At 47.8% G+C, this 22,518-nt stretch overlaps 1 protein-coding gene across 10 annotated transcripts in view; it reads left to right on the plus strand.

The window, feature by feature from the left end:
• Positions 1 to 19,952, plus strand: part of LOC310664655 (hexosaminidase D-like) — a 41,263-nt gene extending 21,311 nt beyond the window's left edge. For 8 of the 10 annotated variants that reach the window (XM_083414013.1, XM_083414014.1, XM_083414015.1 and 5 more), the window contains 11 exons: positions 717 to 826; positions 1,106 to 1,193; positions 3,572 to 3,736; positions 4,443 to 4,623; positions 5,495 to 5,566; positions 6,528 to 6,732; positions 8,624 to 8,706; positions 9,571 to 9,649; positions 10,478 to 10,579; positions 14,878 to 14,967; positions 17,198 to 19,952. In XM_083414013.1, coding sequence (XP_083270139.1) covers positions 717 to 826; positions 1,106 to 1,193; positions 3,572 to 3,736; positions 4,443 to 4,623; positions 5,495 to 5,566; positions 6,528 to 6,732; positions 8,624 to 8,706; positions 9,571 to 9,649; positions 10,478 to 10,579; positions 14,878 to 14,967; positions 17,198 to 17,381 — 1,359 coding nt within the window. In that variant the 3' untranslated portion in view covers positions 17,382 to 19,952. The remainder of the gene's footprint in view (positions 1 to 716; positions 827 to 1,105; positions 1,194 to 3,571; positions 3,737 to 4,442; positions 4,624 to 5,494; positions 5,567 to 6,527; positions 6,733 to 8,623; positions 8,707 to 9,570; positions 9,650 to 10,477; positions 10,580 to 14,877; positions 14,968 to 17,197) is intronic. The other 2 variants (XM_083414012.1, XR_014505020.1) reach the window with 2 other exon arrangements.
• Positions 19,953 to 22,518: the final 2,566 nt, after the last annotated feature.

Consider the following 22,518-nt stretch of genomic DNA (forward strand, 5'->3'; position numbering starts at 1 on the left):
AATCCCTGAGCACTAGCCTTGCTGGTTGATGGGAGTGGCAGCCCAATAAGATCTGGAGGTCCACAGCTTCCCTGCTTCTGATTTAAGAGAGACCTATTAGTGGATTGAAGCCCAGATGGGAAATCCTTTGTTTCTCTCCTTCTGCCTCCTCTCTGGAGCCAATTCTAAGAACAGAAGAAGAGCCTTGGAACTGGATCAGGCCAAAGGGGACCTATCTAATCCCACATCCTGTTCTCACAGGGGTCAACCGGATGCCCCCAAGGGAAGCCCACAAAACAGGATCTGAGAGCAATAGCGTTCCCCCATTCTTGTTCACCACTCTAGGGATCCATTTAGGAATCATAAGAAACTACAAAAAGCCCTGAGTCTGCATCAGTCCCAAAGGGGGGGGGGGAGGGCATCTAATCCTGTTCTCACAGTGGCTGGCCAGATGCCCCAAAGGGAAGAAGCCCAGATGAGTCAAACAGCTCTCTCCCCTCCTGTGATTCCCAGCAAGTGTCATTCCAAAGCACAATGCCTCCGACAGTGGAAGAGAGAATATAGCCATCAGGGTTAGTAGCCAATGATCACCTCCACAAATTTGTGCAGGTTCCTTTTAATGCCATTTGAGGTGGTGGCCCTTAGTGCCAGTTCTGCCAGTTAGAGTGTGCTTTGCCACTTTGCAGTTGTACCCATATGGCAGCTGGATGGTACATCTCACATGTGCTTCCCTTCAGATCTTCCCGCTTTTCTCCAAGCTGGGTGCCAACGGCATCCTGATCGAATACGAAGACATGTTTCCTTTCAAGGGAGACCTCGAGATCCTCAAGTCTCCATACGCTTACAGGTAAGAGGTCTGCCTCAGTCGCTACTGGCCTGCTGTGTGTGTTTGGTTGGTGCCATACAGTTTTGAGGGCATCCAGGCCAAGACCTGACCCTGTGCACCAGAGAGGTGGCGCTCCTTGGATTGGGGTCTCTATCCCATTTCATTGCCTCATGGCAGGACCGGCTCTGTGTGGTTTGACTTATTGGAAGCGGCCTCCCTTTCTGCTCCTACCCGCCAGCTCAACAAGGTCTCTGGGATGCTGGCAGCTTGTGGCTGACTGGTGCTCTTGTCTCCTGACAGCGAAGAAGACATTGAGAAAATCCAGGAGTTGGCAGCGCTCAACAAACTGGAGCTGATCCCTTTAGTGCAGACCTTTGGCCACGTAGAGGTAGGAGAACCCCCTTCTTCATTCCAGCATTGCTGGTCTTTGGTTGCCTTTCTGGTAGATCTATGACCTGGTCTCTCCCCTTCCCCCACCCTGCCTTTGGTGTCCATGCATACCATGCTGGCCGAGGCTAATGGAAGCTGTAGTCCAAAAACAGGGCTGTACTAGCTGGGAATCATGGGAGTTGTAGTCGAAAGCATGCCTATCCTGGCTAGGGCTGATGGAAGCTGTAGTCCAGGGTTTCCCAAACTTGGGTCTCTTGCAGTTTTCGGACTACAATTCCCATCATCCCTGACCACTAGGGATGATGGGAGTTGTAGTCCAACAACAGTTTGGGAAACCCTGAGCTAGGAGAAGGCAGACTATTGACAGCTGCTTTTCGCCTGTGTGTTTTGTAACCTTAATGGCTGTGTTGTTTTAAAATTGTACTCCCCCCACCCCATATTTTCTGCTGCTGCTGCTGCCTCCCGTCCCCTCCAATAGAATCTTGACCAGTCTTGCTCAGGGAGGGCTAGTCTTTCCTTGGATTGCCTTCAAGGAAGAAGGGTGTAACTGTTCAGAGTGATGCAGCCTTCATATCTGGTTAGGCCAGTTCTTGCCCAGGGAGCTGGACTCCAGTTGTGCCGCTGAGCAAACAATGACTACTTGTTCTGATTTGCTAAAGTTGCAGAAACTGGTTCTCTTGACCTGGGCGAGCCAGCAGGGTGGGGTGGATTCTGCACGGAGCAGAATCTTTAATAGCAGTCGGATAGACAAATTAAAGATGTGAAGGAGTGTTTTCTTTTTGCATGGAGAGAAAATTATGGAGGCAGCTAGGACTGCTGAATGTCTGAGTATCAGGTTGTTTTTGCAGGGATGCACAGAATTGCAAAGAAGGAAGGGATCCCAAGTGTCATCTAGTCCAACCCTCTGCAATGGAAGAATCACAGCTAAATTGGCTGCAGGAAGGGCCATAGGAAAGTGGGAGAACAGCTGCCCAGCATGCAGAAGGTCCCAGGTTCAAACCCCAGCAAGTCTGTGTGGGGCTGGGAATGTCCTCTGCCTGAAACTCTGGAGGGTCACTGCCAGATGGTGTAGGCAATTCTGAGTTCGATGGACCTAGATCAGACTTGTACTGCTTGCCAACCTGTGTTACAGTTGCCCCCAGGAGAGGAGCTGCAAGACGTTTTCTTAACACAGAAACTGCAGTTAGTATTTTCTACAGTGGTACCTTGGGTTACATATGCTTCAGTTTGCATATGCTTCAGGTTACAGACTCCACTAACCCAGAAATATTACCTCATGTTAAGAACTTTGCTTCAGGATGAGAACAGAAATCATGCTCCGGCGGTGCGGCAGCAGCAGGAGGCCCCATTAGCTAAAGTGGTGCTTCAGGTTAAGAACAGTTTCAGGTTAAGAACGGACCTCCGGAACGAATTAAGTACTTAACCTGAGGTACCACTGTATTTGCTGGACTGCCATGAAGGACTTCCTGTTAGTATATTTTTGGGAGCAGGCGAGTTAAATGGTTCAGTGTGGACTAGTCACTTGCGAAGATGCAATAGATGGTCTATGCCAGTGGTTCTGAAAAGGGGTGGTTGGATTACTTAGGGAGGGCACTAAGAGGCATGGGGCAGCAGGGTGGGGGTTTTTGTGGGCCTCTCCAAGTGCATTTATCTCTTATTTACAATTGCCCAGGCTAGAACCTAGAGCAAAACAACTTCCCTGCTTGGTATTTAAAGTTTTATTGCTCTTATCGCTTTCAAAGTGTTTACTATTCTGAGTTGTCACAAGTCACAGGACAGCCAAGTATTGGGAATAGCTATTGATTTTCTTATAAATTACCGTAGTTACCATACATATCTGTGGTAGGTGAACTTTTCTGCGTGTTTAATAAGTAGTTATATATTAACATTTTATGCTATGCATTTCCTTATGTTTTCGTTAGGAAGAAGACATAAAAAAAATTGTGTGCAATGTCTGGTATCACTGGATCGAGTTGATCATTTTTGTTGAATTAAACAAAGTAGTTTTAATTGGATTTTGAACCAATGTGCAATTAATTGCTACTGTTTTGAATTTTATCTTATTAGATTTTATTATTGCTTTTGATGCTGTACCCTGCCCTGGGACATTAGGGTAAAGGGTGGGTACCGTAATTACGGTAATTTAACAACAACAATGTATGAATGAATGAATGAATGTGCCATTTTCCTTAGTGGGTCATGCAATCCATTAGTCAGAATAATGCTTTTTATAGGGTAGGGGGCACTGAGGATGAGTTTACAGAACCATGGGGGCTGTGGCCCAAAAAAGTTTGGGCACCCCGATCTGTGCTGTCCCCCTAGGCCTTCCCCTTTCCCCATTCATGCCCCAGCTTCCTCTCCTCCTTTCTCCTGCAGTTCATCCTGAAGCATGACAAATACCGGCACCTCCGGGAGGTGGAGCGCTTCCCCAACAGCTTCAACCCCCACGTCCAGGAAACAATGACCGTTGTGAAGTCTGTGCTGACCCAAGTCCTGAGCAAGCACCCGCAGGCCAACTGGGTGCATATTGGGGCAGATGAGGTAAAGGAGCTGGATGAAGTGGGGCGGGGGGGAGGTTAGATAAGGCGGACAAGGTCTGTTCCTCAATGGTAGAGGACCATCCTGCATGATAAGTACTTAGCTAACTGAAGTCATTCACAAAACAGTTGTTGATAGCACAGTCATCCTGGCATTGGCACCAGAGTCCTTGAGCTCTGCTCAAGCCTCTCTCTTGCCTTTGAACAAAAGGTAGAATTCATATCTGTTGCTCCGCCTGTTTTGACTCTGGCCCTGCCCTCCACTGGCATGTGGCCCTCAGATGGCTATCCGGAAAGGACTCCACGTGGGTTCAAATATGCCCCCCCCCGACCACTGCTTTAGGAGCAGAGAATGTTGGTGTTTTCACTGGTGGCACCAGGCTGGAACAGACTACCTGGGCAGGTGGAGGTCTCTCCTTCATTGGAGGTTTTTAAACAGAGCTTGGATGGACATCTGTCAGGGATTCTTTAGCAGCAATTCCAGAACAGCAGGGGGTTGGACTAGATGACCCCTGGGATCCCTTCCGACTCTTATGATTCTAGGATTGCTCCCAGCAAATGGCCCCCTTCCTTGCCAGCATGCCAGGCAGGCTCTGACTTGTGAGACTGCCAGGTTCCTCCTGGTACCAGCCTTGGCCCTGATGTTCGTACCTGGCTCCTCCTGAACCTTCCGTTACCACCTGCCCTCCTTTCTCCTTCTGTCCCTCCAGGTCTTCCATCTAGGGGAAGGGATGGACTCTAAGAACTGGATGAGTCGCAATGCCGGCAACATGGGCAAGATGTACCTGAACCACATCCGGGAGGTGGTCAGCTTCATCACTGGCCAGTGGGGTCTGCATACCCTCCTCTGGGATGATATGCTGCGGAAAGTTGACATGGCAGCCATTCAAGGTCCGTGATGCTTTCAGAGTCTTGTCTGGTTACTCCAGACTTTGCCACCCTGGGTTTCTTTGGGAACAGGAGCAGGATTTTATTTTATTTTAGTTCTAAAGACTTTATTGCGTAACATCGCAGCAAAGAACCAAGTGGTGACCTGCTATTATAGACCCATAATGGATGCTTAGATATTACCTTGGAACAGAAAAATCTTCTATTTAAAACCTACAACTGGATACACAAAATTGTTTTTTTTGTGATGGTGGTTGTGTCTCTAGCAGCGATCAGCTGAGTTGCCTTTATTTCATTTGTTTATTATCCCAGTTCTAAGTTGTTAATAAAACTTGGCTTATTAAACCGTGGCTTAACACCACGTATGAATCCTGTTTGTTTACTGCCAATAAACCTTAGTTTCTTGATGGACACAAACCTTGGTTTGTGTGAACTGTGGTTTGGCATTATGTGTGAACCATCTCGGCCTTTCTGGACTACAGCTCCCATCAGCCCCAGCCAGCATGACTGCTGATCAAGGATTATGGGAGTTTTGAGTCCTTCAACATTCCTGCAGTAGATGTCTGGGCACAAGGGACTAGGCTTAGGAAATTAGGGCTATGGGTCTGAGGACAGCAGTGAAGAGCAGCAGGATAGAGGGGAGAGAAGGGAGACGGGAAGAGAGAGTGGGCAGAGAGGAGATGTACATGTGTCCTGGGGCCACAAAGCCGTGGAAGAAGGAAGTTCATAAGCTGGTGTGAAAGAGCCAGCCAAATCTTTGGCTGCAAGGCTCTAGTCCTTAATGTCTTGTTGCTGAGGTTGTTGAATCTAGGGTGGGAGCAGCAGCACCTCCTCTCCACCTTCTCATTTTGTTTGTCGATTTAAATCTTTTCAGACTCCGGCATTGCCAAACACGCTTCTCCTGTATTGTGGTTTTACGCCCCGGACTTTGATACGCAGCAAATAGGTTTGTGGGGGTTATTTGTTCATTTTTATTAAATAATGTATATCTTGCCTTTCTATTAAAAAACACACGTTTTCATGGCAGCTTACAAATGGAACATTAAAATACAAGAGGGAAAGCAACAAAAGGAAACTGGTGAAATTGGCAGATAAATTTAGAATTAAAAGGCGGGGTAAAGAAACCAGGTGTTAGATGAACCTTCCCAGGAAGAGAATTTCATAGCCAGGGAGCCACCATCAAAAAGGCCCTCTCCCTGCTATAACCTATCTCACTTCAGATAGTTGGGGGCTGGTCTTGGAGGAGGCGATCCCTTCAGGTAGGGAAAGACTGGCAGGGAATAAAGGAGTGGGGACACCAGGATGTTTTTGTAGAACATGTACAATTCTTTTACATATATATCACATGTGAGAGTCAGCATGGTGTAGTGGTTAGAGTGTTGGACAAGGACCTGGGAGACCAGGGTTCAAATCCCCACATTGCCATGAATGAGGCTCCCTGGGTGACCTTGGGCCAGTCACTAACTTGCCTCACACGATTGTAAAATGGGGAAGTCTGTATGCCACCATGAGCTCCCAGGAGGAAAAGTGGAATATAAATGTAATGAATAAACATACAAACACCCTCCCCCCCCCCCCCAAATAAAAGCCATGGCAGCATGCTAGCAATAGAACAAAATAAGCTCCCTCAATCAATAGCCCAGCTGGTAGAGCATGAGACTCTAATTCTCAGGCTCTTATTCAAGCCCTACATTGGGCAAAGAATTCCTGCATTGCAAGCGTTTGGAATAGATGACCCTCATGATCGCTTCTAACCCTAAAATTCTATGATTTTGTGATCAAGGCTGGGGTGGAGGGAGGTAAGTCTATCCCTGGCACTGAAAGATGGCACAGCAGACCTAACCCGTCAATGTCTTCTGTGCATCCAGGGTGATCCTTCCTCATCTGTCTTCTCCCCTGCCTCCTAGGAAAATACATTGCCAAGTATGCAGAGTGTGGCTTCAAGACCATCTGGTTTGCCAGCGCCTTCAAGGGCACAACAGGCCCTGCTCAGGCTTGGACACCCTTAAACAACCACCTGCAGAATCACCTGAGGTGGCTGAAGGTCATCCAGTCCATGTCGAAGACGCCCTCCATCCGGTTCCAGGGCATCGTCCTCACCGGGTGGCAAAGGCAAGTCCAGGGAGGGAGCTCTGCCATGGGCTGGGAGGGACCTCAGGCCCTCCAGGCATCTGTGTCTGGCCCTGTTGACTCTCCCTGGGCCACACCTTGTCTGTAGGAGACAGCCTCTCTCTCACCTGTCTTCCTCCACTGGCCCTCCTTGAGTGCTTTTGCTTTGCTGGAATACATCCTTGAACCCTGATAGGTCAACATTCGCAGCACACATTTAAAGCTCTGTTGGTAGAGCATGAGACTCTTAATCTCAGGGTTGTGGGTTCGAGCCCCACGTTGGGCAAAATATTCCTGCATTGCAGGGGGTTGGACTAGATGACCCTCGTGGTCCCTTCCAGTTCTTCAGTTCTGCGATTCTATGATTTTATGATCTACAGTGGTACCTCTGGATGCGAATGGGATCCGTTCCTGATCCCCGTTCGCATCCTGAAGCGAACGCAACTGGCATCCGCGTGTCTGCGCAGGTCGCAATTCGCCACTTCCGCGCATGCGCGTGACGTCATTTTGAGTGCGCATGCACGAGTGGTGCAGACACTCAAAATGACACACTCCATTATTTCTGGGTCGCCGCGGAGCGCAGCCCGGAGCTACTTCAACCCAAGGTGTGACTGTAACTTCAAACAGTCATGGCTTCCCCCAAAGGATTCTGGGAGCTGTAGTTTGTTAAGGGTGCTGAAAGTTGATGGGAGACCCCTCTAATTCCCCTCGCAAAACTACAATTCCAAGTGGTTTAACAATCAACCCCCCCTCACTAATAACTCTAATTCCCAACATCCAGGGCCTATGTATTACTATTTCGTGGGGAAGGGAAGGCACTCTGTTCATGTTCAGAGGCAAGTTGTTTATTCCAACAGGGAGCTGCTTCATACTGAGCCAGACCTTCAGGGTTTCTCTTCCAGCCCTACTGGGAGTTTCCAGGTACAGTGGTGCCTCGCAAGACGAAAAGAATCCGTTCCGCGGGTCTTTTTGTCTTGCGGTTTTTTCGTCTTGCGAAGCAAGCCCATTGACGGAGTAGCGCTATTAGCGCTATTGACATTTTAAGGGCTAAAAACGGCTTTTCAAGGGGTGGTGGATTAGCGGTTTTGCTGCTAAAATGCTTTTAGCAGCTTAGTGCTTCAGGAAAAGGGGTTTTGGAGCGGGAAAAAAATTCAAAATTTTTCGTCATTTTTCGTCTTGCGAAGCAAGCCCATAGGGAAATTCGTCTTGCGAAGCGCCTCTGCAAACGGAAAACCCTTTCGTCTTGCGGGTTTTCCGTCTTGCGAGGCATTCGTCTTGCGGGGCACCACTGTATTGAATCTGGCACCTTCTTATAGAATGGCTTTCTCAGAGAATCATAGAGCTGGAAGGGACTCTATGATTATAATCTAGTCCAACCCCCTGCAAATCTAGTCCTTAGGGCCTCTTAGGGGATCAAACTTGCAACTTCGCCATTGTCAGCACCACTTCTGCTTTCAAAGCAGTTGCTCTACCACTTCCCTATAGTCCTTCCCTTTAAAATACAGTAGGATTCCAGTCTACATTGTTCTGAATATAGGACTGGCTTAAATAATAACACAGGAAGCTGCCTTATACCAAGTCAGACCCTTGGTCCCTCTAGCTTGGTATTGCCTACCCTGACTGGCAACAGGTTTCCAGGTGGGGGTCTTTCCCAGCCCTACCTGGAGATGTCAGGGACTCCATCTGGGGCCTTCCGCATCCAAGGCAGCTACTCTACCACTGAACTTCAACCCATCTCAGAGAATCCTGAGCTACCAAAGGAATAGAGGCTGTTGTTTCTGTGAGCTTTCTGTGGACTCCCAATGAAATGTGGCACCAGGAGGGTTGTGGTGATAAATAATGGGGGGCTCCCACCCAAAAGGTATCGACTGGCCTCTCTCCTCTCCCTTTGCAGGTATGATCACTATTCAGCTCTGTGTGAGCTCCTGCCTGTGGGGATCCCTTCGCTGGCTGTGTGTCTGCAGACTTTGGTGAATGGTGAGGGGACCTGGCTGGGGAGCTGTGCAGCGGGAGGGGGTGTCTGTAGGAAAGGCAGGACGATGGGTGGAGTATAAGTCTTGCAGTCGCATCTCATGCGCATTTAACTTGTGTGATTTCAACCGCGCGTGTGTGGTTGAAGGCAGACTGGCCGAAACTGCGCAGATTAAATCTAAGCAACGGGTTGGGTTTATTTGGCTCAGAAAGAGCTTTTCAGCTCTCTCCCTTGCTGGGGGGGGGGGGTAAGTCCCAGTCAGCATGCCAGCTCTTGCGAGATCTCACAGGGTCATCTGAGTTCCTGCGAGATCTTCCACAAGCATCTCTAGCGTTCCAGAGCCAGTGCACTGAGCAGGCCTTGCCCCCCAAGCAAGACAGAGAACTTAGCAGCTCTTTTTGCATGAGGTCTGCTTGGGGTTTCCTGGCACAAAAGAGCTTTTGATCTCTCTGCCTTGCTTGCTAGGCAAGGCTCTGGAAGTATGGGGGGTTCTCTCTCTTTCCCCTCACTTATTAGCTGTGTGGGCAGCTCCAACATTTGGGGTTTTCACTATTTTTGTGTATATGCAGAACCCTTGGCACCAAACCCCTGTGTAAGATTTGATTGCAATGTATTAAGTGTCTCTCGCTTCTTCCTTTGCCTTTAATCTCAGTGCCAATCAGCTAGTCTTGGACCAGCAGTGGAGCAGCGTAGTCTTCTTTCTTGCCCATAAGCCACAGAGGACTAGCCGCTTAAAGTTCCCATTCACATCACCCAGTTTAGAACCCCAAGTTGCTCTGCATGGAAGCACTTGCTTCAATGGAAACTCAGCTGGGCAAAATATCCACTAACACATCCCCTCTCCCGCACCCTAAATTCTCTTGCCACAGGGGGATTTACAGAAGCTACCAAGAAGAAGGTTCTGTCCATGCTTGGCTTCGAGAACATGCAGTTGGAGAAGAGCATATGGTGTGTAGGGGGTTGAATGGGGCAGGGATGTCACTTGGTGATAGGGTGGGGGGCAGTTTTCGAGTGTTTGAGTGGTCATTCTTGTACCAAGCAGTTGCTGGGCTACTTGTGGATAGCCAGTGAAGCTGAACGTTGGAAGATTCAGGCCAGGTAAAAGGAAGGACTTCTCAACACAGCATGTAGTTAAACTGTGGAACTCACTCCCACAGGAGGCAGTGATGGCTGTTAACCTAGATGGCTTTAAACAGGGGTGGAGTTTGGTAATATGGCGCTTTGAGCAGGGACCAAATCCCCCCCCCCAATATTTCTTATTTTCACAATAATTTATTTTGGTACAGTTGCTTTTAAAATGGATGTTTTTGGGAGGTACCCATTTACAGTAAATATAGGTCTTACTATTCATCATCATCAGCAGCAGCATTATTTCCTAAATCTGGCACAGCTTTAAAAGAGAATTGGACAAATTCATGCAGGCAGAGACTATTAACGGCTAGCAACCAAGATTGCTATACTCTGCCTCCACATTTGAAGGCAGCAATGCTTATGAATATCATTTGCTGGGAACCAGAGGAGGGCAGAGTGCTCCTGTGCTTGAATCCTGCTTGCTGGTTTCCCACTGAAGCATCTGGTTGGCCACGATAGGAACAGGATGTTGGACTGGATGGGCCACTGGTTTGCTCCAGCAGGCTCTTCTAATGTTCTTATGTGAGCAAGTGCGTAGAGATTTAGCTGGGGGCGAGCTGGCAGCCATTTGTACACATCTAACTCAGCATCTGTGGTGCTTCAACATTTCTCTCCCCACCCCGCCCTTCCTGTGTTTTTCATTAGTGATGGCAATGGGGCATTTCCAGGTTCTGATATCTACCGTATGGTGGAACAGGTCACGGGGCAGCTAAGAGACTCCGTCATCAAAGTCCTGGAAGAAGAAAGGTAAGGAGATCTGGAATGGTGGCAGGGAGCCTCTGCAGCCATGTGTATGTGCATGTCAGGGTGAAACCAAGGTTCCTTCCACCGCCATAAAATAATAAATAAATCTAAACGTATCTATTTAACAAAATCTACATGCCCCTTGATTATAATAAAGCTTCAAAATAACTTACATAAAAGAAAGCATTAAAATAATCAATGAATGACAGTCTAAAAAGCAGGTATTTAAAAAGCATTGAAACCAAAAACAAGCAACAATAATCTAAAAATGGATTAAGACACATGTAACTTTTGCCAGGATCGCTTTGCTTAAACAAAGAAAATAATGTTTAAGTAGGTGGTGGAAAGCATATGTAAAGCATAGGACTTTCCACCAAAGAATCCTGGGAACTGTACTTTACCCCTCATAACACCCTTATCAAAACACAGTTCCCAAGATTCCTTCGAAGAAACCAGGCACTTTAAATGTACAGGGAAACTGTGATGCAAGGCAGCTTTCCCCTTAAATTTGCCCACCCCCCACAAGGGTGCTGGTCTAAATGGAAAGGGGGGGTAGCAGCACCTGTGTTGCAAGTAGCTTGGGGACGGAAAACCTTTTGGGATGACACGATATAGTATTCCTTACCTCCACAAACGACCTTTTCGGAATTGTCCCATAGCCAACCTGTGTTCTATCCCGCCTTACAAACGAGGTGGATGTTCATTGGTGCTCCTGAGTTGACAACAAAAACTAGGAAATCTGTCTGCTGTCCAGGATTCTTGTTTACTGAAGCAGGATGCAGAGGGAGCTGACAGCAGGAGAAGGCGGTTGGAAAATGGGGAGAACGGAAGAACACAACATTTGCTCAAAATCACAGCAGTGTGTGCTCATGGGGGATAAAGCAGCTATCCGTGGCTACCTGCCACAACGGCTGTGTTCTACCTCCACTAGTGGAAACAGGATGCTTCACAATACCAGGTACCAGGAATTGCAGGAGGGCAGAGGGCTGCTGAATTCAAGATATTTTTGTACTCTAATGATATAGTCGGGGACGTGGGTGGCGCTGTGGGTTAAAGCCTCAGCGCCTAGGGCTTGCTGATCGAAAGGTCGGCGGTTCGAATCCCTGCGGCGGGGTGCGCTCCCGTTGTTCGGTCCCCGCGCCTGCCAACCTAGCAGTTCGAAAGCACTCTCGGGTGCAAGTAGATAAATAGGGACCGCTTACTAGCGGGAAGGTAAACGGCGTTTCCGTGTGCGGCTCTGGCTCGCCAGAGCAGCGATGTCACGCTGGCCACGTGACCCGCAAGTGTCTTCGGACAGCGCTGGCCCCCGGCCTCTTTGAGTGAGATGGGCGCACAACCCTAGAGTCTGTCAAGACTGGCCCGTACGGGCAGGGGTACCTTTACCTTTACCTTTAATGATATAGTCAGGTTTTAAAAATGATTTCCACTGTTGTGCTGTAAAGTTCCTGGCAGCTGCCAGCATTCATGTCAAAAGATCCTTTTGGCAAAATGTCTTTGTAGTTCACATATTTCGTTAGGGATAAATGGAGGGAGATTTGAATGTGTGTTTAAATAACCTTTGATATCTCCTGATAAGTTTCATTGTGGAATGAAGCAAGGGTATTCACATCATAGATTGGTGGGGGGAGTCCCTTTGTCCCCACAACCTCTCCAACAGTTCCATGATGTATTAGAAGAAATATGGGAACATTGAACAGGCGTCTTACATTCTTAATTGTTTTTAGCCTTAATTTTAAGGTTCGCCCTAATTAATTACTTTCCCTTACGGCTGCTGCATACCTGCACGGCCCCTTAAATAAAAAGAGCTGCAGATAAGGAAAGTAATAGTCCTACTCTATTCTGCCTTGGTGAGACCCCACCTGGAGTGCTGTGTCCAGTTCTGGGCACCACAGTTTAAGAAGAATATTGACAAGCAGGAACCGTCTGCAGAGGAGGGTGACCGAGATGCTCAAGGGTCTGGAAGCCAAGCCTTGTTTATGTGGAACAGTTGAGGGAATTGGGGATGTTTTGCCTGGAGGAGAGAAGACCAAGAGGTGATATCACAGCCACCTTCAGATATCTAAAGGGTGGTCCCATGGAAGATGGAGCATTGGCTTCCAGTACGTTTCCGAGCACAATTCAAAGTGTTGGTGCTGACCTTTAAAGCCCTAAACGACCTCAGTCCAGTATACCTGAAGGAGCGTCTCCACCCCCGTCGTTCTGCCTTGACGTGGAGGTCCAGTGCTGAGGGCCTTCTCGTGATTCCCTCACTGCAAGAAGCCAAGTTACAGGGAACCAGGCAGAGGGCCTTCTCGGTAGTGGCACCCGCCCTGTGGAACGTCCTCCCATCAGATGTCAAAGAGAAGAACAACTACCGGACTTTTAGAAGACACCTGAAGGCAGCCCTCTTTAGGGAAGATTTTAATGTTTAACACATTACTGTATTTTAATACTTTGTTGGAAGCCTCCCAGAGTGGCTGGGGAAACCCAGCCAGATGGGCGGGGTATAAATAATAAATTATTATTATTATAAGCTTTCTTTCTGCTGCTCTGGAGGGTAGGACCTGAACCAGTGGATTTAAATGGCAAGAAAGAAGATGCCGACTAAACAATAGGAAGAGCTTTTTGACTGTAAGAGCTGTTTTGACAGTGGTTGGATGTTCATCTGTCAGGGATTCTGGAGCTAGGAGTTGGACTAGATGCCCCTTGAGGTCCCTCCCAACTATGCAGTTCTTCTTAATCCTCTGGATGCGATTTTCGGGTGTGTAGGACACAGCAGGAGCTGTGGAATATCCTGCTGGGTTGAGGGAAGAGAGGAAGCAGAGCCTGTGTTACCCAGAGCTCCTGTTCTAAATATAAAAGGAAGCAAACAAACCTTTAAAACAATCAGTTAGCTTCCTTTCCTGGAACAAGCTGTCTCAGCCTTCACACACTGCTGTTTGCTTTGCTTCTTAAGTTGTACCTATTTATACATATCGATAGCACAATTACAATGTAATAACATTCTAGTTCTGAAACTGACAATTAAAAGTCCGTACTGGCAGTCCGATCCCCAGGAATGTTTATATGGAAGGCAGGCTGAGACCCTTCTTGCCCTGGATTGCAGGCCTTCTTTAGACATTGGCCAGAGTCAACAGAAGATGATCTGAAACTGTTTTGCTAGCCTTCCAGCCAGAGAACAACAGGAAATTTTAAGTTGAGCCACTAAACTGCAGGAAAAGCTGGGCAACAAAGATCAGGATAGAAGTTCAGGGAAGAGTTGTAAATCAAGCATCCCCAAAGGTGAGAAGAGGGTAGCAGTGCAGCATTCAGGTTCAAAGATGCAAAGCTTCAAACTCAACCTCCTTTAGAATATAGGTCAGCAAAACAAACCAGATAATGCAACTGGCTAAGATAAATGGAAAGACATTGTTTTGGGAGCTGTACAATTGCGCTTTGGTGGAATAGCGCAACTAACGCATGTGTGCAGACTCCAAGTCAGTAGCCACACACACACAAGGAGGGTGCTAAAATGGTGGTGGTAAGCACCTGTCAAGACGGGTGTGTGTGTGTCAAAAGGGGGGTGTTGCAACACTGTCTCACCCTCTCTGTGAGCAGAACATAGAGATGTACACCCCCCAAAATAAAGTGGTGTATACCGTTAAGTGCAGACCAGGGTGGTCCAACATGTTTCTCAAGGGCCGCATGTGGCCCTGAAGCCTGTCTGGAAGCACCTCAACAGCCATGTGGACCCACTGTTTTACTTCTGCTTCCAGGGACTGCAGAAAATTAGACAAGGAAACTGCCTTAGTCTGACCAATTGGTCAGTCTAGCACAGTACTGTTGGCAGTTGCTCTGCTGCTAAGCTGTGGCACTTTCCCTGTTTTGCTTTTAGCCTTAATGTATCAGCAACCCACATTTCTCACCCCCAGAAGAAATAGTGTTAGGTAAAGACATCCGCCATCTTGAAAACACTCCCCTCCTCATAGGGGGAGAAACTAAATTGGACCAGTAATAAAGGGAATTTTGGCTGCTGTTTAAAGGATGCATTTTTAGTGTCCCTGATGCTGCTGAGTTAGGAGTCATGGAAGTTTCATTGCCTGAGTCATAGAATCATACAGTTAGAAGGGACCTTGAGGATAATCTGGTCCAACCCCCTGCAACGTTGGAATATGCAGCTGTTCCTTATGGGGATTGAAACTACAACCTTGGCATTATTGGCACCACTCTCTAGCCAACTGAGCTATCATAGCTTTGAGTGTTTTGATGCAATTGCCAGGTCGGTCTTTGTTTGGCTGCTTAATGGGGTTTCTCTTTCTTTCTTCTCTCCCTGTGCACGACAGCTCTGTCAAGGGATGGTTCAGTCCTTACCATCGGAAGCACCAGTTTGGAAACCCTCGTAACCTGGAGAGCTTTGGTAGCAAAGTTCTCAAGTGAGTGAGCACATCCACCCTGCAAGTGATTGAGGGGTGGGGTGGGAAGGCAAGGGGGTGGGGGCTCAGTCCTCTATTTATTTATTTATTTATTTACTTACTGCATTTATATCCTCCTTTTTCCTCCAAGGAGCTCAAGGTGGCATATGTGCTTTCCCTGCCTCCCCATTTTAGTCCTCACAACAAACCTGTGAGGTAGGTTAGGCTGAGAGTGAGTGACAGTCCCAAGGTAACTTAGTAAGCCTCATGGCTGAGTGTAGATTTGAACCCTGGTCTCTTCCAGGTCCTAATCCAACACTAGCCACGACACTATATAAACCGAGACCTCTCTTGACTAGGAACAGGCAAATCTGTCAATCACGGTTTCTCTCAGTTTCTCATTTATCTATGTTCAGTTTCCACATCAGTTCACGAATTCTTTTTCTTTTAATGTCCCCATGAATATCCACTAGTGTTTCAGTGCAAACTTCATCTAAAATATACTTAATACATTTCTGTATGTTATTTTCAGTAATTATATGCCTTTTTATGCACACTTTACCCTAGTTAGTACATGCACATTTTTGTACATGTTACTTGACTTTTGTACATGTTACTTGACATTGCTAAATTCAGAGAAGCAAACATTGCAAAGGATGGTCATGCTTCTGTCCGCATATAGTTACAGGAAGTGAGAATTAGGTAGAGTCACCTTTCTATGTGAACTGAGTCACATTCCTTCGCCATTCCTAACTATTGAGTACCAGCTGGGGAAGTTGCGTGTGTTTTATGAGTACATGGTCATTTGCCATTGCAAACAGGCAGGAAGGGACATTGCATTCTAGGCCAGCCTTTGCCAACCTGGTGCCCTCCAAATGTCTTTGACTACAACTCCCATCAGCCCCAACTGGTGCAGATGGTTTGGATGCTGGTCCAAATCTTCGAGAGGGCAGATGTTTGGCAAAAGGTTGTTTTTTTGCAGCTGAACTTGGACATTTTTCACAATAATCTTTATATAGAGGATGCTAGGTATTGTCTTCTGTAGCCGTTTTACATAAAACACACATAAATGCTGCTCTAAAGGTAGTTTCTTACTGGGGCCATTAGGGCTGGGCGATAGGTTTTCAACTTCGTGATATATCACCAGCTAAATATCACAATATATTGATATATCACGATGTCTGAAATAAGGATGGAGCTATGTAGAAGCATTGGTTGGCTTCACTGTCATTCCCACACTGTGGTTTTTGTACAGCACACACATACATCATGATTCACTATATATTGCCAGGATATATATATATATATATATATATATATATATATATATATATATATCTCACCCAGCCCTAGTGGCTATCCAGAAAGGCAGAAGGAAGAGCACTAAGCCTTAACTCTGTAAAAGCAATACTACCCAGAGCCAAAGCAATCAATTCTGAATTGCTTTTTGATGATCTGTATTAATACAGGGATATAGCCTAGAAAGTCTCAAGGAATGGAGAGTTAACGTATCAGTCAAAGAAGCTCTCTCATACACAGAAAAACTCTGCCTGCCATTTAGACGCTGAGTGGACTGAACATGTGAAGATGACCCATTTGCCCATCTAGCTCAGCCCTCTCCTTTGTCTGGGGGGCAGCAGCATCTATCCATGGCATCTGGGGAGGGGGTACCTCCCCATCCACGTGCTTCCTGGTACAGTGGTACATCGGGTTACAGACGCTTCAGGTTACAGACTCTCGCACAGTGTGAGAGCTTTCATGTAAGGCAACCTGCAGCACTGAACAATCATCATTTGTGGACAGAAGATATAAACATAAGTTAATTGGGGGTTGAACTAGGTAGCTCCTTGGCCATCAGTTCTATGATTACAGTGGTACCTCGGGTTACAGACGCTTCAGGTTACAGACTCCACTAACCAAGAAATAGTGCTTCAGTTTAAGAACTTTGCTTCAGGATGAGAACAGAAATCGTGCTCCGGCAGCAGCAGGAGGCCCCATTAGCTAAAGTGGTGCTTCAGGTTAAGAACAGTTTCAGATTAAGAACGGATCTCCAGAACGAATTAAGTTCTTAACCAGAGGTACCACTGTATTGGAAATCCTTAACTGAAGAGGCCAGCTGGGAGTTGAACCCGGTGCCCTTCCCTTGCCAAGCCTTTGAGCATTGTGCCACACGTTCCCGGGGGGGGGGGGGGGCATTCCACGCCACCATCCTTCCTTCCTGACTCTCTTGGGCTCTTTCCCCCCACCCCAGAGTCCACGAGGACTGGGAGAACTTCGTCCAGAGCTTCCGCTCCCGCATGGAGAGCATCTACTTCCCAGACACGGTGGAGGAATGGATGGAGGAGAACGTCAACCCCTACCTGGACCGGTTGCGCGAGTTTGTCCGGGACTTCAGGGAAGTCATCCGCCTCAACGCCCGGCCCAAGGCCCTGTAGCGGGGTGCCCCCACCCCATCGCCAGCCCAGAAGTGGGTGTCCGATTCAGTTGCTCCACTGTTGTGTTGTCTTTTAACTTGGAAGGAGTGTGCAGGCCAGAGGAGAGGGGTCTTGTGCCTTGCCCTTCGGCCATCAAAGCAGAGGCTCAGTGGGCAGAGTTTGGAGGCTCTTTACAGCCAGCCTCCACCAGGCTTCATTCTCCTACCCCCTCGGAAGATGGAATTAGGGCTGAGCCAAAACGCCCCAGTCCCCCACCCACTGGGAAAAGCAGCGGGAGCAGCGGCTTCCCCATTTCCCCCCTCTTCCTTTTACTTTTCACTGCTGTAAGTGGTGGGCAGTGATGTGGTCTCCCCTCCCTCTGCAAAATGACACTTTCCTTCTTCCTTTTAATTCCTGCTGCTTTAAGTTCTGCCAGAGGCCCAGTGGCTGCCGTTTTACACCACATTGCCCCCCTTCCCCTGGGAATGTCACTATGCCATGGCATGACATCTCAATCTCATGGGGTACGTGTTGGGGGTTGGCAGTAGGCTGGTGGCCGCTTTCTCAACAGCCCCTGCCTCACTTCTTTTCCTTCCTTTTAAATGCTCGCTTAGCCATCCCTCCACCTTCAGCTCTCCTCCCTCCTGGAATGACTCTTAACCCCCTGCAATGCTGCCCCATGGAAATGACCAGATCTGGGATAGGCAACGTAGTGGTGCCCTTCAGGCTGGACTCTCTCCATAAGTCCCAGGAGTTGAGGATGGAGGGATTTGGAGTCTTTAACAACATCCTGAGGCCTCTGTATTGGCTGCCATATTTGCATCAGGGATTCTTCACCCACCTTGCAAATCTCCCATTTCCACCTGGGGGGGACGTGGAATCAAAAGGAAGCGTTTGGAGCAGCTCCAACCAGGATAGTGGAGTTTTTTTCTCCTGGGGGAGTGGTTGACATTGGGGGGCAAACTTTACCAAAACGCCTGTTTGAAGAGGCAGTCCTGAAGGGGGGGTGAGCCGAAGCATCAGTCATCCTTCATATGCACCCTCCTCCAAGTCTGCTGATGTGGCTGCTTCTTCCTCCATTGATCCCTTCAGCCTCTTGGTTGACTTCACACTGGTAGCATGGTGCAGCAGTGAGAGTAGGCAGGTTAGGCTTGGAGGTGTCAGTTGCCAACATCTAGCCTAAAAAGCACAATCCCAAATCAGCAAAAGTTAGGAACATCATCATTAGCTGTGAACTCCCTTCCTTCCTTCCTTCCTTCCTTCCTTCCTTCCTTCCTTCCTTCCTTCCTTCCTTCCTTCCTTCCTTCCTCCTTTCCTCCTTATCTCTCTCTTTCTGCATGAGAGGAAATCCCTCTGTTTACCACAACAGCTGTTATTGGGCTGGATCCTTAGCCCCATATAGAATAGAGCCGTTGAGATCAATGGGATTTGAGTTATCACCAGCTTAAATGATTTCAGTGGGCCAGCTCTAAGTATGGCTAAGCCACGGCCCAACCTTTTGCAAAGAGTCCCTGCAGAAACTCATCCCCTCGCCTTCACGACCTCTAAGGCAGACTCTCCCAACCTGATGTTGTTGGACCACAACCTCCCTAACCCTCTGGCTGGGGCTGGTGGGATTCGTAGTTCAAAACATTTGGAGCTCCCCAGATTGGAAGGAGGATGTGCTAGTCGGGTGGGGAGGAGTCTTGCCTTCTTTCGCAGCCAAAAAGAAACATTGGAGGTTCTCTGGTGGGTCTGTGAAAGCAGCTGACCTGTTGCAGGCAGGAAACCTTTCCTTCTGGGGCTCCCAAAGTGAGCCTCCATGCCATTGCATCCCTGCATCCTTTGCTAGTCATGGCCAGGCAGCAGAGCTTCCGAACAGGCCGCTTTGGAACAAAGCAAGCTGGCTTGGGTTTCATATGAATGTGGCTTTTAAAAAATGTCCGGCTCTTGGCCTGGTTCCAGGTTCTCAGCGCAGTAGAACAAACAGCCAAAAGCTGCCTGTTTTTTTTTTAATCTGAAATGCTGGTGGGTCTTTGGCACCTGCTTGTCTTGGACCAGTTGTGATGGATGTATCTTGAACGCCCCCTGCTGCTGCTCTGGAGCCTCCCTGGGGTTGAGTTTGTTTTGATTGGAAGATTTCTGAAAAGTTCTATTCCCCCCCTTCCTCCTTCCTCCTTCCATTCAGAGGCAGAGAATCAGCTGGTGAAACTTCCTTGTTCCTACAATATCTGAAAATCAACCCCTCTCCTTTTGTGCTTTCTGCCTGATGCTTCTTCTGCCTCTCTATCAATTCCACTTGCTTGATCACTCACCCTGTTTGGGCTGCTCACCTCACTCATTTCTCCTAAATTCAGGCTGCCTTCTGGATAAAAGGTCCCCATTTCTCTCCCCCTGCTGTGGATTCTGCTGCTCTGGTATTGCTCCGGTGACTGACAGCTGTTGCCCCTCCCAGAAGGCGTGATCTCGGTCACTGGTGGATCTGGTTTGGTTGGGGATCTCCAAGTTGCATTGCTGTTTGGGTTTTTGGGGGGGTTTTTTGGTACAGAACAGATTGCTTCTGTAATGTGGATGACAAAGACGATGGTAATAATAAAGTATTTTTTTAAAGAAGTGGTCCTCTGTATGCCAGTGTTTGTGCTAAATAGACATGGGGGCCGATATTGGGATATCTTTTCAAGGTTCGTATTCTGATGTTGGCTAGAAAAAAGGACATTAAAGAAAAAGTTTTTGTTTTATATAAGATTATTTATATACTGCTTTTGCGGGGATCTTGTTTGTTCACCTATTTATTTAAACATGACCATGTCCAAAAAATACGACTGGTCTAAATGTCTAATGAGTCCATTAGTAGTATGAGCGATCTTTTTTGCTATTATTAATCTTTTCGTTTCTAATTAGTGACATACAGTACATATAGAGAGAGGTAAAAAGAAAACATTTTGTTTGAAAATGAACTTAAAGGAACAAACTGAATGAAAATTCAGAGATTTTCACACTGTGGGCCGGGTGCTGGAGCTAATGGGAGTTGTGATCCAAAACTTCTGGAGGGCATCAGCTTGTTGATGGCTACACTATGGAATATTTAAGTCACTGAGGAGATAGGTCCTTGTCTAGCTATGTTGCTTTTGGTTTGGGCTTTTTTGTTTTATTTTAGTTTTCAAACTAATCTAATGATAGATAACTTGTGGAGATCACCCACCCAAATATTCAAAAACTGCAACCCTGTTTTTTTTTGGGGTAGCCCCATTTTGCTCTATTCCCAAACTGGTAGCCACACAAGCTAGATGCTGTTATAAAAATAGAGTCAATATCCCATTATGGATTCATTTGGGCTCTTACTCTGGGACAAGAAACAGCAAAAGAGAGAGAAAGATGGTCTCCAGACTCACTGTTTTTCAGGAGAGATTCAAGCACATTCTGGGGAGAGATGTAGGTTTGTGCTATTTAAGTTAATTAGACAGCCTGGTTGACAAATCCACACTGAAATAACAAAGACTTTTTGCAGTTTGGGAGGTGTTAGGGAAACACATTGCAAAGTGCAGGATGAACAAATGAGGAATGGGAAGATAGGTAAACACCCTGCAAGCTAATTGGGTCGCATTCTCCAACCACTGTTGGAGGCAGAATGCTTCTAAACACCAGTTGCTGCAGAATGCAAGGGAGCGGGGGCTTGCTGCTGTTCTGCTCTGGGCCTGCTTGCTTCCCATTGGGGCATCTACATAGTCTCTGTGAAAACAGGATGTTGGACTAGATGGACCGATCGCTGGCCTGATCCGGTACTGCAGGGCTCTTATGTTTGCCATGCAGGATGTATGCTTGTTTTTCTGTAGCCGTCCCATAAACAAATCACAATAAATGCTCAGTAAAGGCTAGACAGTCTAATCTCCATGCAAGCAAACCAGTCTGCATGCTCAATAACAGGGAGAGCTGGAAGAGCCCCCAGAGTGTTTCAGCCAAGCATCACCACCACGGCCTCTTTGCTGATACAGTTTCACATCTGTCCCTTGTGGTTTTTGCGCTCGATTTGGAGGCAGAACTCTTTCAGCCAAGAGGTGGAGCCGTTCTCTCAGACCTCTTGCAGGGAGGCAGGTGCGACCGTATTTCTCCCGAGTACCAGCAGTTCCATCCATGGCTGTGAGAGGTTCTCTTGCATCCACTCAGAAAGCCGTTTTGCTGATTTTATTTATTAGGGAGATTTGTGCCACCTGTCGTCCCCCCCCCCCCCTTTTCAATTTCAGAAGCTCAAGGCAGCTCACACTAATGGGGTGGCTGGGAGACAGACAAAAAGGTAGGGCTGATTGTCATTTGCGTTTATATCCCACCTTTTCCTCCAAGCAGCTCAATACAGTGTGCATAGTTCTCCCTCACCTCATTTAATCACCACAACAACCTGGCAAGGTAGGATAGGTTGAGAGTGACTGACTGGCCCAAGAGTCACCCAGTGAGCTTCGTGGCTGAGCAGCGATTTGAACCCTGGTCTCCCAGGCCCTAACCACTTCACCACACTGGCTCTATCCTCTTCTTCACGCAGCAGGTGTTAAACTATGGAACTCACTCCCACAAGATACAGTGATGGCCACCAATAAAGCAATGGTTATGTTCTACCTTCACTGTTAAAGGAAATGCACTTCTGATTGCCAGTTGCTGGCGGTTGTGGTGGGTAGGAAGAGTTGCTGGTGTGCTCAGGTCCTGCTTTCATACTTCCCACTGGGGCATCTGGTTGGCCACTGGGAGGAGAAGATGCTGGACTAGGTGGGCCTATGACCCGATCCAGCTGATGTTCTTCTTTTTCTTCTGATGTTCTTAAAGCAAACTAATGCCACACAAACTTTTACTGCCATACACAGGTCGGAGGAACCTGTACCATAAGCATGGCCAGTCCCTGCGGTTTTTTTCAGATTCACTGTGATGGCCTGGGATTTGGACTCAGAGGTTGAACCTGAGGAATCCCAGCCTGCACAGGAGTCCCCGCCTCCAGAACCAGCTGAGCCGGGGCTGGGGCCTCAGCCTGAAGGGTCCTCTCCTGTGCTGGATCCTCAGGTGCAGGCACCAGCTGAGTCTGCTCTGGCCCCTGAGGTGATGGAGGACCCATTGCCTGCAGGTGCTCCACTCTCAGCCCAGTTAGGGGAAGAAGAGGTTGCCTCTGAGTCCGGTAACCCTCCAGCCTCTCCTGAGC

Source organism: Podarcis tiliguerta, assembly GCF_965153285.1.
Source record: "Podarcis tiliguerta genome assembly, chromosome: 14".
Classification (NCBI taxonomy): domain Eukaryota; kingdom Metazoa; phylum Chordata; class Lepidosauria; order Squamata; family Lacertidae; genus Podarcis; species Podarcis tiliguerta.